Source organism: Panulirus ornatus, chromosome 20, assembly GCF_036320965.1.
Source record: "Panulirus ornatus isolate Po-2019 chromosome 20, ASM3632096v1, whole genome shotgun sequence".
Classification (NCBI taxonomy): Eukaryota; Metazoa; Arthropoda; class Malacostraca; order Decapoda; family Palinuridae; genus Panulirus; species Panulirus ornatus.
Genome location: NC_092243.1, coordinates 56,881,970 through 56,903,207, shown reverse-complemented (window position 1 = coordinate 56,903,207; position 21,238 = coordinate 56,881,970). Strand labels below are relative to the sequence as shown.

The 21,238-nt window shown below is 45.4% G+C and overlaps 1 protein-coding gene across 2 annotated transcripts in view; it reads left to right on the top strand.

Moving 5' to 3' along the window:
* The window catches only part of LOC139756034 (discoidin domain-containing receptor 2-like), a 1,074,315-nt gene that overhangs the window by 494,487 nt on the left and 558,590 nt on the right, over nucleotides 1-21,238 (top strand). For both annotated transcript variants that reach the window (XM_071674983.1, XM_071674984.1), the window contains one exon: nucleotides 3,661-4,922. In XM_071674983.1, the coding sequence (XP_071531084.1) occupies nucleotides 4,208-4,922 (715 nt within the window). In that variant the 5' untranslated portion in view covers nucleotides 3,661-4,207. Of the gene's footprint in view, nucleotides 1-3,660; nucleotides 4,923-21,238 lie in introns of those variants that run through there.

The window sequence follows — 21,238 nt, the reverse complement described above, 5'->3', positions numbered from 1 at the left end:
TGACTGGTTGGTAAGGTTATTTAATGTATGTATGACTCATGGTGAGGTGCCTGAGGATTGGCGGAATGCGTGCATAGTGCCATTGTACAAAGGCAAAGGGGATAAGAGTGAGTGCTCAAATTACAGAGGTATAAGTTTGTTGAGTATTCCTGGTAAATTATATGGGAGGGTATTGATTGAGAGGGTGAAGGCATGTACAGAGCATCAGATTGGGGAAGAGCAGTGTGGTTTCAGAAGTGGTAGAGGATGTGTGGATCAGGTGTTTGCTTTGAAGAATGTATGTGAGAAATACTTAGAAAAGCAAATGGATTTGTATGTAGCATTTATGGATCTGGAGAAGGCATATGATAGAGTTGATAGAGATGCTCTGTGGAAGGTATTAAGAATATATGGTGTGGGAGGAAAGTTGTTAGAAGCAGTGAAAAGTTTTTATCGAGGATGTAAGGCATGTGTACGTGTAGGAAGAGAGGAAAGTGATTGGTTCTCAGTGAATGTAGGTTTGCGGCAGGGGTGTGTGATGTCTCCATGGTTGTTTAATTTGTTTATGGATGGGGTTGTTAGGGAGGTAAATGCAAGAGTTTTGGAAAGAGGGGCAAGTATGAAGTCTGTTGGGGATGAGAGAGCTTGGGAAGTGAGTCAGTTGTTGTTCGCTGATGATACAGCGCTGGTGGCTGATTCATGTGAGAAACTGCAGAAGCTGGTGACTGAGTTTGGTAAAGTGTGTGGAAGAAGAAAGTTAAGAGTAAATGTGAATAAGAGCAAGGTTATTAGGTACAGTAGGGTTGAGGGTCAAGTCAATTGGGAGGTGAGTTTGAATGGAGAAAAACTGGAGGAAGTGAAGTGTTTTAGATATCTGGGAGTGGATCTGGCAGCGGATGGAACCATGGAAGCGGAAGTGGATCATAGGGTGGGGGAGGGGGCGAAAATTCTGGGAGCCTTGAAAAATGTGTGGAAGTCGAGAACATTATCTCGGAAAGCAAAAATGGGTATGTTTGAAGGAATAGTGGTTCCAACAATGTTGTATGGTTGCGAGGCGTGGGCTATGGATAGAGTTGTGCGCAGGAGGATGGATGTGCTGGAAATGAGATGTTTGAGGACAATGTGTGGTGTGAGGTGGTTTGATCGAGTGAGTAACGTAAGGGTAAGAGAGATGTGTGGAAATAAAAAGAGCGTGGTTGAGAGAGCAGAAGAGGGTGTTTTGAAGTGGTTTGGGCACATGGAGAGGATGAGTGAGGAAAGATTGACCAAGAGGATATATGTGTCGGAGGTGGAGGGAACGAGGAGAAGAGGGAGACCAAATTGGAGGTGGAAAGATGGAGTGAAAAAGATTTTGTGTGATCGGGGCCTGAACATGCAGGAGGGTGAAAGGAGGGCAAGGAATAGAGTGAATTGGAGCGATGTGGTATACCGGGGTTGACGTGCTGTCAGTGGATTGAATTAAGGCATGTGAAGCGTCTGGGGTAAACCATGGAAAGCTGTGTAGGTATGTATATTTGCGTGTGTGGACGTATATATATATACATGTGTATGGGGGGGGCGGTTGGGCCATTTCTTTCGTCTGTTTCCTTGCGCTACCTCGCAAACGCGGGAGACAGCGACAAAGTATAATAAAAAAAAAAAAAAAAAAAATATATATATATATATATATATATATATATATATATATATATATATACACACATATATATATATATGTGTGTGTGTGTGTGTGTGTGTGTGTGTGTGTGTGCGTGCGTGTACGTGTCTCACTGTGACACAAGCTCATTCCCGGCTCTCCACTTCCCTGTGTCCTCCTCCATGAGCTGGGCGGTGTGATATAGCGGGCAGTTCATCGCTTGAGAGCGGCTCCCGTACCACCACTCAAAATCTCTTATTTTTAATGATCGGCCAAAGTTTATCCATAACTCTGTCTCGTTATGGCCCATGTATCCTCCAGGGAGGAGAGAAATATGTCCGACGAATTGCAAGTCAGATTTGATTTTTTTTTTTTTAGGTTAATTTGCATTTTGTGATTTATCTCTCTCTTTTCTGTAGTGTTTAATTACTTTGATTCTCTCTCTCTCTCTCTCTCTCTCTCTCTCTCTCTCTCTCTCTCTCTCTCTCTCTCTCTCTCTCTCTCTCTCTCTCTCTCTCTCTCTCTCTCAGCATCTACCCTCAACTTATTTTCTTTCTATTCTTGTTCCCCCATTTTATCTTTAGTCTACTAATTAGTGTTAGAAGTAGTTTTGCTGTATGAATACCAGAGCAGTAGAATGACCGTCATCAGTAACTGGTATTGTAGTGTGTACCAGTCAAGACAGACACATTCCTCTCTCACAGTTAATGACTGATGAACGACAGTGCCTGACGTGCTTGTTTTCTTTCGTGTAGCTGATTACCTAATGGTACTGTACGAGGAGGGAATTTTACACGCTTGGGGTTCCATCTCTTGTACGAGGAGGATGTTGCACACTTGTGGGACCCCCATCTCTTGTACTGTACGAGGAAGGAGTTCTACACTCGTGAGGCTCCATCTCTTGTACTGTACGAGGAAGGAGTTCTACACGCATGGGGCTTCGTCTCTTGTGCTGTGCAGGGTGGGAGTTCTACACTCTATGGGCCACGCCTCTTGTACTGTACGGGGTGGGAGTTCTACACGTATGAGGCTCCATCTCTTGTACTTGACGGGGAGGGAGTTCTACACGCATGGGGTTCCATCTCTTATACAGTAAGGGGTGGGAGTTCGACACTCGTAGGGCCCCCATCTCTTGAACTTTATCATCATCATACAACTTAAACATGTTTATCTTGTCGACGTTCATAAACTCCTCGTTCACTTCAGTCCATTCATCCACCACTCATAATATAAAGTACTTCTCCACATCTTTTCTAACACGTATCCTGCCTAATATTATATCATATCCTCCGATTGTTCTGTTCTTGCATCTTTCGAAGAACTGTTCACTGTCTACGTCATCACATAGGTTTTAAAGCTTAAGGTAAAATGGGAGAAACTTTTATTGCTTCTAACCTTTCCCTGTAACTCGGCTCTCTTGATATTTTGTGTGCTCTTGGATGCACGTGTGTATGCCTCCTCTCTCTATGTTTTTTGGTAATGATGATGATAATAATAGTAATAATAGGGACAGTGGTATTATTATTGATTGTAATGAATATACGATATCCAGCCAAAGGCTGAAATGTAAATTGAAAATAGGTACACTATAGACATTTGGCCTATGAGAGAGAGAGAGAGAGAGAGAGAGAGAGAGAGAGAGAGAGAGAGAGAGAGAGAGAGAGAGAGAGAGAGTGTCGTTACATAAATATTTGAGGTTGTTTACGATGTTCGCAGTGGTCGGTATGGGGCTGGTCTTGTAGCGGTCTTTACCAGCTCAGTTGGGCTTGATGCGGTTGTGGTGTCGAACTGCAACTAGGGAACGAGGGATCTTTGGTGGCAGGTGACGGTGGCGGGATGGTGCAGTATCCTCTTCACGAACGGTTGGATGAGATCCATGTGATAGCTGGAGATATATGGGAGGACCAGTGTGTTGAGCGTCTCATGAGGAATGATATGGTGTGTATGTGTGCGATAACAGTAGATTGACATCATTCGACGTGAAATTTCACGTTCTTTACAATTTCCTTCAGGAATCTAACGACTTTTGTTTCTCTTGTTTCCAGGTCGAGCGATTGGTTGAGGCTGTCGAGAGGCTGTAATCGTCGAAGTCGATCCCTGTGGCACTCAAGGGCGCATCAGGTGAAGCTGGAGGTCTCTTGAGTGACCTCCTGGAAAAGGGAAGGATAAAGCTGCCGGTGCTATTAACTTAAGCAGGAAGACGTTAAGGAACAGACAGAAGCTACGACCGACTTGGTTTGGGTTTACAGCCGGAAGTTTTAGTGCGGAGGTGCAGTAACAGAGGACAGGGGCAGTAGCGGCAGAAGGAACAGTGAGAGGAACAGCGACGGAAGGGACAGTGAGAAATAGACCAAGACGCGACGATAAGAGACCAGATAACAAGAGTTGGAAGGACTCGTAGCTGAGGGAGACCTGCTGAAGAGTGCAGCAGGAGGCGCTGCAGCCGGAGGCACGGGTAGAGGGAACCTGCTGCAGACCGTGGTAGGTCATGAGCTCAGGGGCGTGGTGGTTGGGGTCGGTGCTGTGGTGAGGAGCGGCGGTGGTGTACCAAGATGGTCGTCAGCCACCGCAACACACCCTGAAGCAGGCAGCATGGTGGTGGCGCAGGCCGGCCAAGACCTCCTGGAGGATGGCCAAGAGTTCCAGGAGGTCGGGCTTCAGCGCCAGAAGAATGGCCAAGAGTTCCAGGAGGTCGAGCTTCAGCGCCAGAAGGATGTCCAGGAGCTCCAGCAGGCCGGCCAAGAACTCCAAGAGGATGACCAAGAGTTCCAGGAAGTCGAGCTTGAGTTCCAGGAGGCTGGTCGTGGCCTCCAGGAAGACGGCCAAGAGCTCCTGCGTGCGGGCCAAGACCTCCAGAAGGATGGTAAAGAGTTGGAGGTTTGGTTTGGCCGCCTCGCCCTACCGACGACGACCCGCCGCCTCACCCACCTAGCCTCTGTCAGGAACGCATCTGTGGTTGGGTGTCGGAAGCCGTGGCCGCTGGAGGAATCTTGTACAGCCACTAAAATGAGAGGGGATATGAGCGCCTCGGTAGGGACCTTATCCCTCGCAAGGACTCTCACAACGGACTCAGAACAGACGAAGGGTGTCGTTAGACATCCCTCAGGTGCTCTTGCGATACTACTACCACAGCCCCGACGCGTCAGGATAAAGGACTACGAGGGAATCATTCGGGAGCCCCAGGATCGCTGGAGTGGCCTCGGAGGACTTCCTGGGAGTACGAGGAGGAAGGGACCCTCGTTGGTTACCTCCCTCCTCCTCCTCCTCCTCCTCGGCCTACTATCGCCTGTCACCGCCTTCGATCTAGGTAAGTAACAAGGAGAAGTCTGTATTAGCATTTTTCCAGGGGGTGTCAACTTTGCATACAGGAAATTCCTCCAGGGATGTAACCTTAGAGCACGGCAGGCTGCCCAAGGGTGTAACCTTACAGCGCGTCACAACTTTCCTCTTGTGTGAACTTACGATCCTGTGAGGTTTAAAGTTGTGTGTTTTCATACTGTTTATGCATTTGTTTTTCCTGCCGAACCTTCCCTTCTTCAAAGCATTCCCCCGGGTCAGTCCATCCCTAAGAGAGGACACTATTCCAGTCCTTCTAGCTGTTGCTCCATCGCTCTCACTTCTGCTGTCTCCGTGAGTCTTAGACACCATAATCCTCTATTTGTTTTTTCTGGAACGCTTGTCATCTCATGTTCCTCCTCTTGCACGATCTACTGGCCATCTCTTTATTATGAGCCACACCTGGTCCTCCTCCTCGTGCGATTTTAGTGAGTCTTTTTCGTCATGATCCTCGACATGGCTGAAGCACTTGACGGAGTGTGGCATATGGCCTCGCTGACCACAACTTGCTTCCTTTGGCTATTCTGCTTCACTCAGTTTTCTCATGTGCGCTTTTCCAGTTGGGGCATCGCGGTAGTGGGTTATGTAGTTGCCTATCCCTCATACCCTTTCAGTAGTGGTGTCCCTCAGGGCACAGTGTTGACGAACTCACAGTAGCAGTTTAGTCGGCTCTGCTGTAAACAACGAGGCCAAGATGTGTTCCGTTCCTATACCCTGTGTTTCCGTCCCATCCTGGTCCTTCTTCGACAGATGTTGTGGTACAGCTGCTTTGGTTCACAGTCGTCCGTACCCAACGTATGTCTGGTGTTGCTGCTGGTCTCATGTTTAACAATGTTTAATACTACTGTATCAACGTGTTTTTTTTTGTTCAGCAGCTGTTTCATTTCATCTTGGTTCTTGTTCTGTGCATATTTGTTGCTTCAGTTTTCTTAAATTTTGTACACTCTTTGATCATATATATATATATATATATATATATATATATATATATATATATATATATATATATATATATATATATATATACCTATGAGTCCATTTTCCCCGTGGACTCATAGGAATATATATATATATATATATATATATATATATATATATATATATATATATATATATATATATATATATATATATATTCTTTTCTTTCATACTATTCGCCATTTCCCGCATTAGCGAGGTAGCGTTGAGAACAGAGGACTGGGCCCTTGGGGGAATATCCTCACCTGGGCCCCTTCTCTGTTCCCTGTTTTGGAAAATTAAAAAAAAAAAAAAAAAAAAAAAAAAAAGTGAGAGGGGAGGATTTCCAGCCCCCCGCTCCCTCCCCTTTTAGTCGCCTTCTACGACACGCAGGGAATACGTGGGAAGTATTCTTTCTCCCCTATCCCCAGGGATAATATATATATATTTTTTTTTTTTTTTTTTTTATACTTTGTCGCTGTCTCCCGCGTTTGCGAGGTAGCGCAAGGAAACAGACGAAAGAAATATATATAATATACATAATCATACGGTCTGGTCTGACGATTGCTTGGTCAGTATATGTTTAGTGGTAATTCATGTGGTGGGTAGTGATGGTACCATTATTAAAGTGTGTCGTGTTGTATAACATTAAGGTTATGAATACAACCCAAACCCCAGGACGTTACGTATGACTCACTGTGACAAGTTGTGAGAGAGTAAAAAATAAAGGAAGGCAAAATTTTGTCACGCGAACAGTATTGTCGTGATTGTAATGGAAGGGGTTGTATTGATACGTGTATAAAAGTATCAATAAGGATAATGAGAGAGAAAGAGTGACGTGCAGGCGTCAATAAAGATAATGAGAGAGAGAGAGAGAGAGAGAGAGAGAGAGAGAGAGAGAGAGAGAGAGAGAGAGACTGAAAAGGATCCAATAATCTATCGTCCTGAATATGTGGCCCGGGTCAATAAAACATGTTATGTACGAGTACACTCACAGGTCAGGCCAGCCCAGCCTCTAGCATGACGGTACGACCCTTGAGCACGGCGTTACGACCCCCTGTGGGTAGGAATGGCTCAAGGGTCGTACCGTCGTGCTACGGGGGGCCGACCACCGCAAGTGGCTGGTTCCATGATGCCTGTCCCTAAACAACCGGCATATTAATTTCAGTGATTGAACGACCGGCACACAGTAACTACCATTCCTTAAACAGCCGGCACTTAACCTTCAGTCGTTGGACAAGCCAGCACAAGTAATTGTTTTAAAAAGCCGGCACTCTCGTTTACGTCCTTAAACAGCCGGCACGGTCCTTAACTGCTCACCTGCATATTTCTCTCGCGTGAGGTCACGAGTGCTGCGAGAGACGGTGTTGACCCGTGACCTCCAGTCCCCTGGTTCAACCACCCCCCCTCCCCCCTCCTACTACTGGCCCGGATCCATTATGGACACAAAGTGACTCTGGCAAGGACAAACACTCCTTGTGATTGGCTCGCCACTCCAGCCGGATTGGCAGTGTTTGCTCACTGGTTATTTGTCGTCCGCGCCAACGATTCCCCTCCACGCGCGCGCACACACACACACACACACACACACACACACACACACACACACACACAGCTGTATGGGACTGCGTGTACGCATACATGTAACACATACAGAGCAAATGGTACACACGCGAGTGTTCAGTATTTGTGAAGGTACGAGATTATGAGCACGACGGGACGACCCTTTGATTACGACGGTACGATCCTTTCAGTACGACGGTGCGATCCTTTAACAAACGGATGCGACCTTCAGATATGATGGCCTGATCTTTGACCTGAGGCGTAAGGGTTCAGGTCATGCACAAGACATTAACTACAGTCACATGAAACACACAAATGACATTCTCTTTAAAGCGAGCAGGGTCAGGCCATGTGGCACATCACTTGATATATGAGTTCTTTTTATTAAGGTTGTGCCAATAATCCTTTTGAAAGATTTAAACTCTCTGATGGCTGGAAACTTACGAAAAATCAGGATTACTTTATATATATTTTTTTTTTATTATTTGCTTTGTCGCTGTCTCCCGCGTTTGCGAGGTAGCGCAAGGAAACAGACGAAAGAAATGGCCCAACCCACCCCCATACACATGTATATACATACACGTCCACACACGCAAATATACATACCTATACATATATACCTATATATATACCTATATACCTATATATATATATATATATATATATATATATATATATATATATATATATATGCTTGTAATTCATGGGAAAATGAAACACCCTAAGTTCCCAAGTGCACTTTCGAGTAATGACCAGTTCATCACGGGAGGTACAAGTGAGGATATTCCCTCTAAGGCTCCCCTCTCTGTTCTTCACGCTACATCATTAACGCGGGAAATGGCGAATATGTATAGAAAAAATCGAATAATCCTTTTGAAAGATTTAAACTTTCTGATGGCTGGAAACTTACGAAAAATCAGGATTACTTTATATATTTTTTTTTATTATTTGCTTTGTCGCAGTCTCCCGCGTTTGCGAGGTAGCGCAAGGAAACAGACGAAAGAAATGGCCCAACCCACCCCCATACACATGTATATACATACACGTCCACACACGCAAATATACATACCTATACATATATACCTATATATATACCTATATACCTATATATATATATATATATATATATATATATATATATATATATATATATGCTTGTAATTCATGGGAAAATGAAACACCCTAAGTTCCCAAGTGCACTTTCGAGTAATGATCAGTTCATCACGGGAGGTACAAGTGAGGATATTCCCTCTAAGGCTCCCCTCTCTGTTCTTAACGCTACATCATTAACGCGGGAAATGGCGAATATGTATAGAAAAAATCGAATATATATATCTTTTCTTTTTCTTTCAAACTATTCGCCATTTCCCGCGTTAGCGAGGTAGCGTTAAGAACAGAGAACTGGGCCTTTAAGGGAATATCCTCACCTGGCCCCCTTCTCTATTCCTTCTTTTGGAAAATTAAAAAAAAATAATGAGAGGGGAGGATTTCCAGCCCCCCGCTCCCTCCCCTTTTTCATATACATAATTCATACTGTCTGCCCTTATTCATTCCCGTTGCCACCCGCCACACATGAAATGGAAACCCCCTCCCTCTGCATGTGCGCGAGGTAGCGCTAGGAAAAGATAACAAAGACCACATTTGTTCACACTCAGTCTCTAGCTGTCATGTATAATGCACCGAAACCACAGCTCCCTTTCCACATACAGGCCCCACAAAACTTTCCATGGTTTACCCCAGACACTTCACATGCCCTGGTTCAATCCATTGACAGCACGTCGACCCCGGTATACCACATTGTTCCAATTTGCTCCATTCCTTGCACGCTTTTCACCCTCCTGCATGTTCAGGCCCTGATCACTCAAAATCTTTTTCACTCCATTTTTCCACTTCCAATTTGGTCTCCCACTTCTCCTCATTCCCTCCACCTCTGACACACATATACTCTTTGTCAGTCTTTCCTCACTCATTCTCTCCATGTGACCAAACCATTTCAAAACACCCTCTTATGCTCTCTCAACCACATTCTTTTTATTACCACATATCTCTCTTACCCTTTCATTACTTACTCGATCAAACCACCTCACACCACATATTGTCCTCAAACATCTCATTTCCAACACATCCACCCACTTCCGCACAACTCTATCTATAGCCCACGCCTTGCAACCATATAACATTGTTGGAATCACTATTCCTTCAAACATACCCATTTTTGCTTTCCAAGGTACCGTTCTTGACTTCCACACATTTTCCAATGCTCCCAGAACTTTCGCCCCCTCCCCCACCCTATGATTCACTTCCGCTTCCATGGTTCCATCCGCTGCCATATTCACTCCCACATATCTAGAACACTTCACTTCCTCCTATATATATATATATATATATATATATATATATATATATATATATATATATATATAGAGAGAGAGAGAGAGAGAGAGAGAGAGAGAGAGAGAGAGAGAGACGCGTTCATGAAGACCTTGACACATTTTTGAAGGGTTACAATCTTTTTTTTTTGGAGTACATGATTGAAGAAAGTGCTGTGGAAGATGAGAAGACTCCTGATGTGACTTGAGGCCACAGACAGTGTGTGGAGCGGGCCCGCCACCTACAACAGACAGTGTGTGTGTAGGTGTCCACGCCACCTACAACAGACAGTGTGTGTGTGGGTGTCCACGCCACCTACAACAGACAGTGTGTGTGTGGGGCGTACATCGACATTAACCTTGGCTCTCACCGTCGAGGTAAAACAAAAACACAAGGGAAAAAAATCGCCATTTAATGAGCATCAACTCAATAACCAGACTTTTTATTGGTAAGATATTTAGCAGTTTTTAATTTCACTTCCATAAAGTTTGCAGGTTGATTTTTTTCACGTCCCTCCATCCCTCCGTCCCTCCCTCCTCCGTCCACATGACTGGTACAGGCCAGGAGATTAATACCAGGGCTAATTTGGTGTACATCATTTACATTACTAAAGTGGCAGGAATTCATGCAGTAAAGATCATTTTTTCCTCATTTATTTATCCTTTTATGGTTTGAGGCATTTTTTTTGAGAGAGAGAGACGATTCCAAGGACAAAAAACACACATTGTGGTGTAATGGTTAGCGTCGCTGACCATTACTTACGCACGGGCCCGCCCGGGGTCGAATCCTGGTCTTTGGAGTTGGCCCACAGCTAACCCATGTGTTCATCTTCCAGTCGGGGTTGCTCGATTAATGGGTACTTGTACTAAGCTGGTGTGTGTGTGTGTGTGTACACATAAGACTAAAGACATGGTACGCATAAACATATTTAAGAGACGGGGCGACACGAGTGTAAAATTCTTTCCCCGTAACACACACACACACACACACACACACACACACACACACACACACACACACACACACACATCTTATGACCGGTTGCTTTCCCCGCCAGCGTGAGGTAGCATGGGCAACAAATGAATAACGGCCTCTTCCCCACACATCCACCGCATCTGTAGGTGTCAAATATGACGCACTGAACCCAAAGCCATCCACCATCATCCACGCCCCGCAGGCTACCGCAGGGTTTACCCAAGTCGCTTCATCTACCGCGGTTGTCCCGTTGACAGCACGTCGCCCTCTTCCTCCTCCTCCTCAAACCACGTCGATCCAGTTCATTCTGACCCATGCTTGCCTGTCACCCTCCTGACTGTTCAAGCCCCAGTACCTTCAAATTCTCCCTCACACCATCTTTCCATTTTCTCGTTCTCCTCCTCTCCTTGCTCCCTCCACTTCTATATCGTAATGCTGGTTGAAAACCAAACTAAAGTCTTTATAGTTTTCTTGCATCACATTTGAGAAGTTCTGACCTCACGAAACCTGCCCATTTTTCAGTCCGATTATGATGCGTGAATAGTGAAACGCAACTCCACCACAGAAAACAGAGCGAGTGAAGTGATTCACATCTTGAGAGTGTTATGAGTGAGGGAACGGAGGTTATTTCTAGGTGTAGAGTGCACGTTCCTCTGTCCACATCTTGAGAGTGTTATGAGTGAGGGAACGGAGGTTATTTCTAGGTGTAGAGTGCACGTTCCTCTGTACAACACACACACACACACACACACACACACACACACACACACACACACACACACACACACACACACACACAATCGTGTGAGGGGTTGAGGTCGTGCTCAGTAGAGCTAGTGGTGGTGGTGGTGGAGAGTTCCGCTCAGGTGTGTACGTTTGGAGGCGTCGCCTAGTGGTAGAAAGTGAGGTCACACTCAGGGCAGGTGTCTGATGCCTACATGAGAGCAGCAGTAGGTCTTAGCTTGTCCTGTGACCTTGACGACTCATGTTGGCGTCACATATAGCATGGGGTTATGGGCCTCTGTTGTGTAGCGTAGAGTGGTATGCGTAATGGAGTCCGTAGTCAGTCCACAGTCAACCCAGCTCTTCATCTCCTCCGAGGGGTTGGTCGATAGAACGATAGAACACGGGTGCTGTGGCACTGAAGAACAGGGGAACATGGATGTCAGTTGTGGAGGTAGGATGGTGCACAAACAGCGATTAGAAAAGAGAAGTATGATAGACTGACTCATCGACTCCAACATTCTCTCTCTCTCTCTCTCTCTCTCTCTCTCTCTCTCTCTCTCTCTCTCTCTCTCTCTCTCTCTCTCTCTCTCTCTCTCTCTCCCTATTTTACCCACTTCTCCCTGGGCCACATTCTGGGAAAAATCTGGTATCACCCTCACCTTCATCTACTGTTTCCTCCCCTTCTCCTCTCCCCCTCTGTGAGAGAGAGAGAGAGAGAGAGAGAGAGAGAGAGAGAGAGAGAGAGAGAGAGAGGATGGAAGGCCTGGGGTGTGGAGGGGGGGGGGGGGGGAGCCCAGTTACTATGAGGCAATATCCTGGCTCAGGCTGGGGAGTGCACAATAGACGTAAGCGCTCCTCCAAACATGCTCACTGGCTATATGAGACTTGTGCGGTCTTAAGTTCCCTTGTGGTCACTCATGCGCCCACGTGTGTGTGTGTGTGTGTGTGTGTGTGTGTGTGTGTGTGTGTGTGTGTTTTGGAGGGAGGGGGAGGTAGGTTGAGGTGTATCATCATTGAAGGTATTAAGTCATCGAGGTTTTTGAAGGGTGTTTGTAGGTGTATTTATGTGTGTCTGTGTGTAGGTTAGGTGGTGTGGAGGAGAGCTTGTGCATATGTAGGTTATCGTGTTTGTTTACTGTTTGTGCTTGTGGGTGTTTGTCTGTGTGGGTAATTTGTGTATACAAATGTGAGTGTTTGTATGGGTACTTGTGTTGGTGTTCTTTGTTATTGTGTGTGTGTGTGTGTGTGTGTGTGTGTGTGTGTGTGTGTGTGTGTGTCCTTACCATTACGTTGGATGGTAACATATGTATGTGGACTTTACATAGCTATCGTCATTCATACAAACAGAATATACATAGGTGACCAGTATTGTATAGTGGAATGTGATTTTCATGTCTTTTTTGATATGCATGTGTGATTTCGTTTGTTTGTTTCATTGTCTGTTAGTGCAGATATGTTATTTAGCACACACACAGATATGAAGGTCCTCACATATGCACTCACATATTCATATGTATGTTTTGTGTGTGGTTACCTATTTCCAGTTGTGAGTTCCCAGTTCTATACCTCCCAGTTCTCTCGTACAATTTCTGTATCATTTCAGTTATTTGCATCAAGAGGTTTTCTAGTTACCTCTCCTACTCCTCATGATTACAGGAGTCATTTATATACACCTCATGCGAGATTTCCTGTCTTGTTGCATGACCGTGTTTCCTTGTGGAAGCCTCCACTGTGTTTGAAAGAACTCTCGTACCCCGACATTGTCATATTAGGACCTGAAAAGCTGTCATCCTTCCTCCCTACAGTGAAGGTTTAGTCATGGCTGCTATCTTATCTCTCTGTGATTCGTCTCCTTAATTCAGGCATGCAGTCTTCCTTTCCTCATCTGTGCCTCGTGTTTGGCCAGCATCTGTTTCTCCACATGCGTGGGTGACCAGACGGTTCGTTCTTATCCTTCTCTGGGTCCGCTCCTACGTGTTCTGTGAACTTGTCTTCGTCTTTGTATTTTAAGACTGGGCATAGCGGTACGACCTTGGTGTCAGAGCCTAGGCCACCGTGCTCAAGGGTCGCACCACCGTGCTCAAGGGTCGTACCGCCGTGCTCAAGGGTCGTACCGCCGTGCTCGTAGTGGCCATTCTGTCGTCGTGCTTGAAGGCTTACGGCCATTCTGTCGTTGACCAATAGAGGGATGATGACTCTTGCCGCGCCCCCCTCATAATGTGGTGCTCTGGTGACCAAGTCAACACCCTCCTCTACCTGACGTAAGTCTTTATATCGTAGATTCCCGTACTTTGCGTGGCCCGGCGAGGCTATATCCAGCCCTCATTCCGACGCGTGTGTACTCGTGTGTTCGTATGTCCGTGTAGCATGGCAGGGAGGAATGTTTGTATAGGTTTAGATTGTGTTTTGTCCTAGTCTGTTGTATTTATTGCTGAATATTCTTTTTTTTATATACAGAATGGGGGTATGTAATGGTTAGGTGTTGGGGTGGTTATGGAATGAATGTGTGGGTGATGATGGTAGTGGAGGAGTCTGATGGATGAATGTATGGGTGATGATGGATGTGGAGCGGTCTGGCGGGTGAATGTTGAGGAGGTAGTGGATGTAGAGTACATGGGAAGGACAGGTAACGAGAGACCTGGTGGTCCATGATGATTTTATCGGCTGGAACACAGTAGTTGTATGATTTCAAGGTCGTAATTTTTTCTTGAGGCAAAGACAGGATAGTAAAGCGGAAGGCACCTCCTCCCACTCACCACTTCCTCCAGCACAACAGACGACAGGGAAATAACAAAACTAAGAAGGAACACCATGCAGTATGGAGAATGTGTACTACCATGGACATTATATAGGGAAGTGTGAACTAAGAAGGAACACCATGCAGTATGGAGAATGTGTACTACCATGGACATTATATAGGGAAGTGTGAACTAAGAAGGAACACCATGCAGTATGGAGAATGTGTACTACCATGGACATTATATAGGGAAGTGTGAACTAAGAAGGAACACCATGCAGTATAGAGAATGTATACTACCATGGACATTATATAGGGAAGTGTGAACGGAAAAAGCTCGTCGCTCTGACCACTATGAGGCTCTCCAGGGAGGAGGCTTGGAGCTTGGAACTGAGGCTCTCCAGGGAGGAGGCTTGGAGCTTGGAACTGAGGCTCTCCAGGGAGGAGGCTTGGAGCTTGGAACTGAGGTTCTCCAGGGAGGAAGCTTGGAGCTTGGAACTGGGAAAATTTCTACATTGTAAGACAATAAATTTATAAATGTCAGTTTTTCCTGCTTGAAATGGACGTATTCACAGATAATAGACGTCCCTTAAATACCTGTCCATCCTTGAATTGAAGATAATGATCGCAATTGCAAAGGAAAAATCGAGTGGAAAATTATTCCAGTGTTGAACTCTGGTCCACATTGCTGTAGCATCTCCTGCCCTTAAATTTCATGCTGTTACTTCTGGTCGTTTGTTCTCCATCGACTGTATAGAAATTGTCTGTTTTGTCTGCAAAATCATTTAGTACCTTGCGGATCTCTAGATCCGCCCAGAGCCTCTCGAGGTTCAGAGCACAAGTCCTGTGGTCCCCTCGGGGTCTGTGCCCGACCCATCACACGTATGGCCTCGCCCAGCCTGTATGATGAATGACATCCTGGATTACCATGAGCAGATCTTACATAAGACGGGATATATATATATATATATATATATATATATATATATATATATATATATATATATATATATATATATATATATATATATACCAAGTTATTTTGTTTTCTGTCTAAAGCATTCATCCCTAACCTGTTTGAATACGGGCCATCTTTAGTAAGCGTGTCATTATCACCACAAACTCTTCTACAAGTCTGTATAATCAGCCTCCTTTGGACCGACAAACACATGACACTACTACAAGTACCTAGATTTATACTTAAAAATTGCAGCTCCTGTGTCATGCTTTGGAAGTATTGCCACTACTACTACCTGTGTGGGTCTGTCTTCCAACGTCCTAGTTGATGCCTAGTACTTGGCCCAGGATCTCCTCTGATCCCTCCTGGGCCATGTTATATGTCCCGGGCTGGACATGAGCTACACTGTCTTCTGCTATGTCACTAACTGCCGCTTGTACCTTGTGTGTTAGTGTTCCAGCTTAGGCCATATTGATTTCCTCTGCAGCAAAACGCCATGTTGGAATTAATTTCTGACTCGGTATACCCCGACAAGGATGAGGCCTGGCTTCCTCCTTCATTTCATCTACCCAAAATTTGAATCCAGTGTTAGTTTCTGTTACCATTTTAGTTTCTCTTCCAGTCTTGAGTTCCATACCGCTCCTAAGCACTTAGAGATTGTTGTCTGACTTCGTCTCTACCATACTAGTTCCTACGTTATCTGTCTTTAGTAACATCTGCTCTTTTCCCTTGGTAATCTAGAACCCATATTATAAGTTCTTAATCACCTTCATACACACTCAGTCTACCTTGTTGTCTGTGGCGTAAGAGCATTTGGTAGAGCACGTCCTTCCTCCACCAGGGTCAGGTGACATGTGGAGGGACCTGGTGGATGGGTGAATGTTTGGGTGCTAGTGGGTGTGGAGGGGACTGACATGTGAATGTTGGGATGATGATAGTGGATGTGGAGAGGACTGGTAGGAGAATGTTGGGTTACACTGGATGTGGGGAGGAATGCTTGGGTGATGGTGGATACAGAGGGACCTTCGGTCTGAATGTGTTTGGGAATGTTGAGGTAATGATGCTTCTCGAGTGGAATTATTGGGTGACTATTGAGGAGAATGCTGAGTGTTATGTTTCTCCCAATCTATATCCCACAGAGAACGAGACTCACAACATAACACGGAGCACCTCAGGGAAGAGAGAGAGAGAGAGAGAGAGAGAGAGAGAGAGAGAGAGAGAGAGAGAGAGAGAGAGAGAGAGAGAGAGAGTTTCCCTTAATCGTAGAAAGAAATATTTACCATGATAAATCCCCCATGTTGTCGTAGGGGTTCCTATCCACCTGCGCCACCATCTCCACCCCCCATTCACATACCAAGCCCCATGAACACCCGCTTGTACTGTACAGGGAGGAAGGTCTCCACTTGTCGGACGCCGTCTCATGACCTTTCCCCACAATCTTACAGCTTTTCGAATTCATGTCCGCTGTCCGCATTGGCTCTCGTATAATTCCGTTCATGTCATTCATCCACCACTCCTGTACTACAACGCTACTTACTTCCTCGAATCTTTTTGTCTTTTTAAAAAGTTTCTCGCTTCATTTGATGTTCTATCTTTTCGTTGTTCTGTCCCCACCTCTGCCGGAAGAACTGGTCACTGTCTGTGTCATCAAACTGCTTCAGAAACTTATAGGTTGTGATCAAGTCACCTTCCAATCTTCTCTCTTCTGTGTTTGGCAAATTTAAGGCCTCTAAGCCTTTCCCTATGACTCAGCTCACTTGATTCTGGTGCCAACTCCGTTGCCCATCACTGTGAGCGCTCTGTGCTTCTTTCTGTGTCTAGAACGAAATTGAGAAGCACGCTGCAGCTCGGGTCACATTCAGGATGTGAGCACCATGGCTGAACGTTCCCTCATACATACACTTCAGAACGGTTGTAATATACCTCAAGGGGACGGTTCGTCTCTGGCTACGTTCTTCCAGAGTGTGGGACTCTGGCCACAGGTTTGGGATTATGTCAACTCCCAAGCCTCACTTACAGACAGACTCCTGCAGCTTAAGTCGTGTGTGTGTGTGTGTGTGTGTGTGTGTGTGTGTGTGTGTGTCTAAGTACAAAGATGGCTACAGTGTTGCCCGGAACCATCATACACTCTCCGGGTCAGAACTGTTAAGTCTTAACCATCTGCCACGTCAGAACTTACGCTAACGAGCTACACCCACACTCTCATCCTTGCATAAACCCATACACATCCAGCCCCTTATAGATATTACTCTCTCTCTCTCTCTCTCTCTCTCTCTCTCTCTCTCTCTCTCTCTCTCTCTCTCTCTCTCTCTCTCTCTCTCTCTCTTTTAATCAATGTCAGCCATAGATAACGGCCTTTGTCCTCGGCTCGAGCCATTTACGGAGGAAATATGTATATACAACTCACCTTTATAGCCTCAGGGTTCCTCAAAACACACAACTGCTTTTATATGTACTGACCAAACTCACGGAAGCCACTATATATATATATATATATATATATATATATATATATATATATATATATATATATGTATATTTCTTTCTTTCAAACTAATCGCCATTTCCCGCATTAACGAGGTAGCGTTAAGAACAGAGGACTGGGCCTTTGAGGGAATACCCTCACCTGGCCCAATTCTCTGTTCCTTCTTTTGGAAAATTAAAAAAAAACGAGAGGGGAGGATTTCCAGCCCCCCGCTCCCTCCCCTTTTAGTCGCCTTCTACGACACGCAGGGAATACGTGGGAAGTATTCTTTCTCCCCTATCCCCAGGGATAATATATATATATATATATATATATATATATATATATATATATATATATATATATATATATATATATATATTCCCGTGCGAGTGAGACACACACGGTACAAGGTCATCACCACAGTACGCCTCACGCCCCTGGCTGTGGCAGGGGCCTCTTCCACCCGAAGCAGCCCGACTACAAGTCCACATAGCACCACAACTTGGACGGCAGAGTCTCACTATCGTTAGCTTTTTGCCTCCTCCTTCCCTCCTTCCCTCCCACCCAACACTCTCCCTTTGTCGCCAACATCCTTAATTCCTCCTCCCCTCCCTCTTCCCCCTCCGCCTCGTCGCGGTGCTGAGCCCTTATGTGCTCAGTAAGCGTGAGCACTAATGCCTTCCATTTACCTGTGCCACGCAGATGTCCAGGGTAAAAATATAGCACACACACACACACACACACACACACACACACACACACACACACACACACTGACCTCCACGTTCTCTCGTTTGGCTGTAGCTGCTGCTGGCGGCTCTGGTCCAGCTGACCGTCCAGCTACTGCTGGTGGCCCAGCTCCAGCTGTCCACACAACTGCTCTGGTCCAGCAATCTGCAGAGCTGCTCCTGGCGGCTCTGGTCCAGCTGCCCGCCAAGCTGCTGCTTTTGGTTCTGGTCCAGCTGCCTGGCCACCAGCTCCTAGCGGTTCTGGTCCAGCTGCCTGGCCACCAGCTCCTAGCGGCTCTGGTCCAGCTGCCTGGCCACCAGCTCCTAGCGGCTCTGGTCCAGCTGGCCGCCCGCGCGACTGCCTCGCTTCCTTCATCGTCCAAAGAAGCTTACGGCATCGAGTCTTGTCCCCTCTCCTTGTATCTTTGATGTGCTCTCTCTCTCTCTCTCTCTCTCTCTCTCTCTCTCTCTCTCTCTCTCTCTCTCTCTCTCTCTCTCTCTCTCTCTCTCTCTCTCTCTCTCAGAGACAGGAGGCAAGATAAAGAAACAAGAGCCCATAATATCCCCACTATCAACTCTCAGTCTCTCGTGTATTCCACACGCTCTTAGAAGATGATACGGGACAGAGACCAACAGATAGACGGACATCTTACTCTGTCACTCCCAATCGGCTCAGGCGATCGTCTTCTGTTTATATATATATATATATATATATATATATATATATATATATATATATATATATATATATATATATATATTTCGGCCGCTGTTGGAAGCCAGCAGTGTTGCCAACTCGGCGGTCAGTCATTTCTCAAGTTATTTGATTTCGTGGCGGGGGCCGCAGGCGACGCGCGTCAATTTTGCGTCCTGTTGAATGTCCGGTGAAAGCGAGTTGCGGGAGCTTTCGTTTGACTTGGCTAGACGTGACGCGCTTCTTTGAGGAACTGTTTCTCTATTCATTATGGGAGGAGGGAGTGGGAAACGAAAAGGAGGAAGGAGGAGGAGGAGAAGGCAGGAGGAACGTCAACAAAACCAAATCTGTGCCTCTGTGTGTGTGTCTGGGGTATGTCGAGGGAAGTTAGGCCCTTGTTGCACAGAATCTGTGTCACAGAGCCGCCTGGATTGGTTTTACACTTGTGGATCTGTGCCTCAGGTTGGGTCATGTAGGCGAGAGACTGGATGAGGGGAGATGGGTGTAGTAGATCTGTTGTCTCCTGCAGGTGGCAGTGTAAGTAGATAAATGAATAGATAAACAGATAAATCAATGAATATCAGTTTTAATAGATTTAGGCAGCCATGCGGTTGATAATGGACCGTTGAGGTGTTACAGAACTGGGAGGCCATGATGGTTACTAATTAACTAATCATACAAGGCCTGAAGTTTAGGATGAGGTGGCTATTTCCACACGTTGGAATAGCACAAGGATGAGGTATATCTAGCTCGCCACAGTGGCAGATATACACAGAGATGTTTACCGGGTAAATAGTATTGTCTAAACACTCTATGCACTTGGTTGAACACTGAGTGATGAATCGTTACATTGATACTGGAGTTGACGTACCAAATTGCCTTGACTCACAGATAACTGAGTTCTGCATAGCTATGCTCTTGTTCCTGGACTGTTTAAGATGTTCACAACGGGAGGTGTTGAACTGTTCTTATATCTGTCGGTGCGAATGTTCACTGCACAGAGACAGTTTTGAACTGACGCGTGTGTTGAGCCCGTGTCGAGGCAGGTTTTTTAAACGCATGCCGACGCAAGGTTTGCGCTCACACCAACGCAACTCAAAACACTCGCCGACGCATCTGGTGTATGATATGTTACGCCGACGCATCTGGTGTATGATATGTGAGGACACCAGTAGTTAGTTTGACTCCTGACTGTAACTGGGATCATTAGTGTTTGTGTGGGGCTGCGCCAGAGCCAGGGTGTAGATGTAGAAGGGTGCGTGAGTGTCTTTTACACCCAGTGTGAGGATGCAGAAGGGTGCGTGAGGATGTGTTTTTACACCAGTGTTAAGATGTAGAAGGTGTGTTTTGCACCGAGGGTGTGGATGTAGAAGGTTGTGTTTTACACCCAGTGTCAGGATGCAGAAGGGTGCGTGAGGATGTTTTTGCACCCAGTATGAGGATGAAGGTGTGTTTTACACTCAAAGTGTGGATGTAGAAGGGTGTGTTTTACACTGAGGGAATGGATGAAGAAGGGTGTATTTTGCACTCAGGGTGTGGATGTAGAAGGGTGTGTGGCATGAGGGTGTGTTCTGTACTGCTCAGGGTTGACTTTTGTACTTGCAACCTTGGAGGGCACTTTCACCTTTTTCTTCCTGTTCCCTCTATCTTCTTTTCTTTTGCACCTCCTTCTTCAGCACTTTCTCTTCCCCTCTCCTCTCATCCCGTTATCATCATCGGCTTCTCCTCCTCCTCTTCCCGCCTTCTCTTTCCTATTCTCTTCCCTCCCCTTCCATTATCATCTTTGCATCCTCCTGCCTGTCTTTTATTTTCTCTCTTCATCCATTTGCCCCTCCTTCATCGTCTCTTTACTCTCTCTCTCTCTCACCTCTTCCACCGCCACCAGTTCCTCCTCCTCTTCCCATTTTCTTACTATTATTATTATTATTATTATTACTATTATTATTATTATTACTATTATTATTATTATTACTATTATTATTATTATTACTATTATTATTATTATTATTACTATTATTATTATTATTACTATTATTATTATTATTACTATTATTATTATTATATTATTATTATTATATTATTATTATTATATTATTATTATTATATTATTAT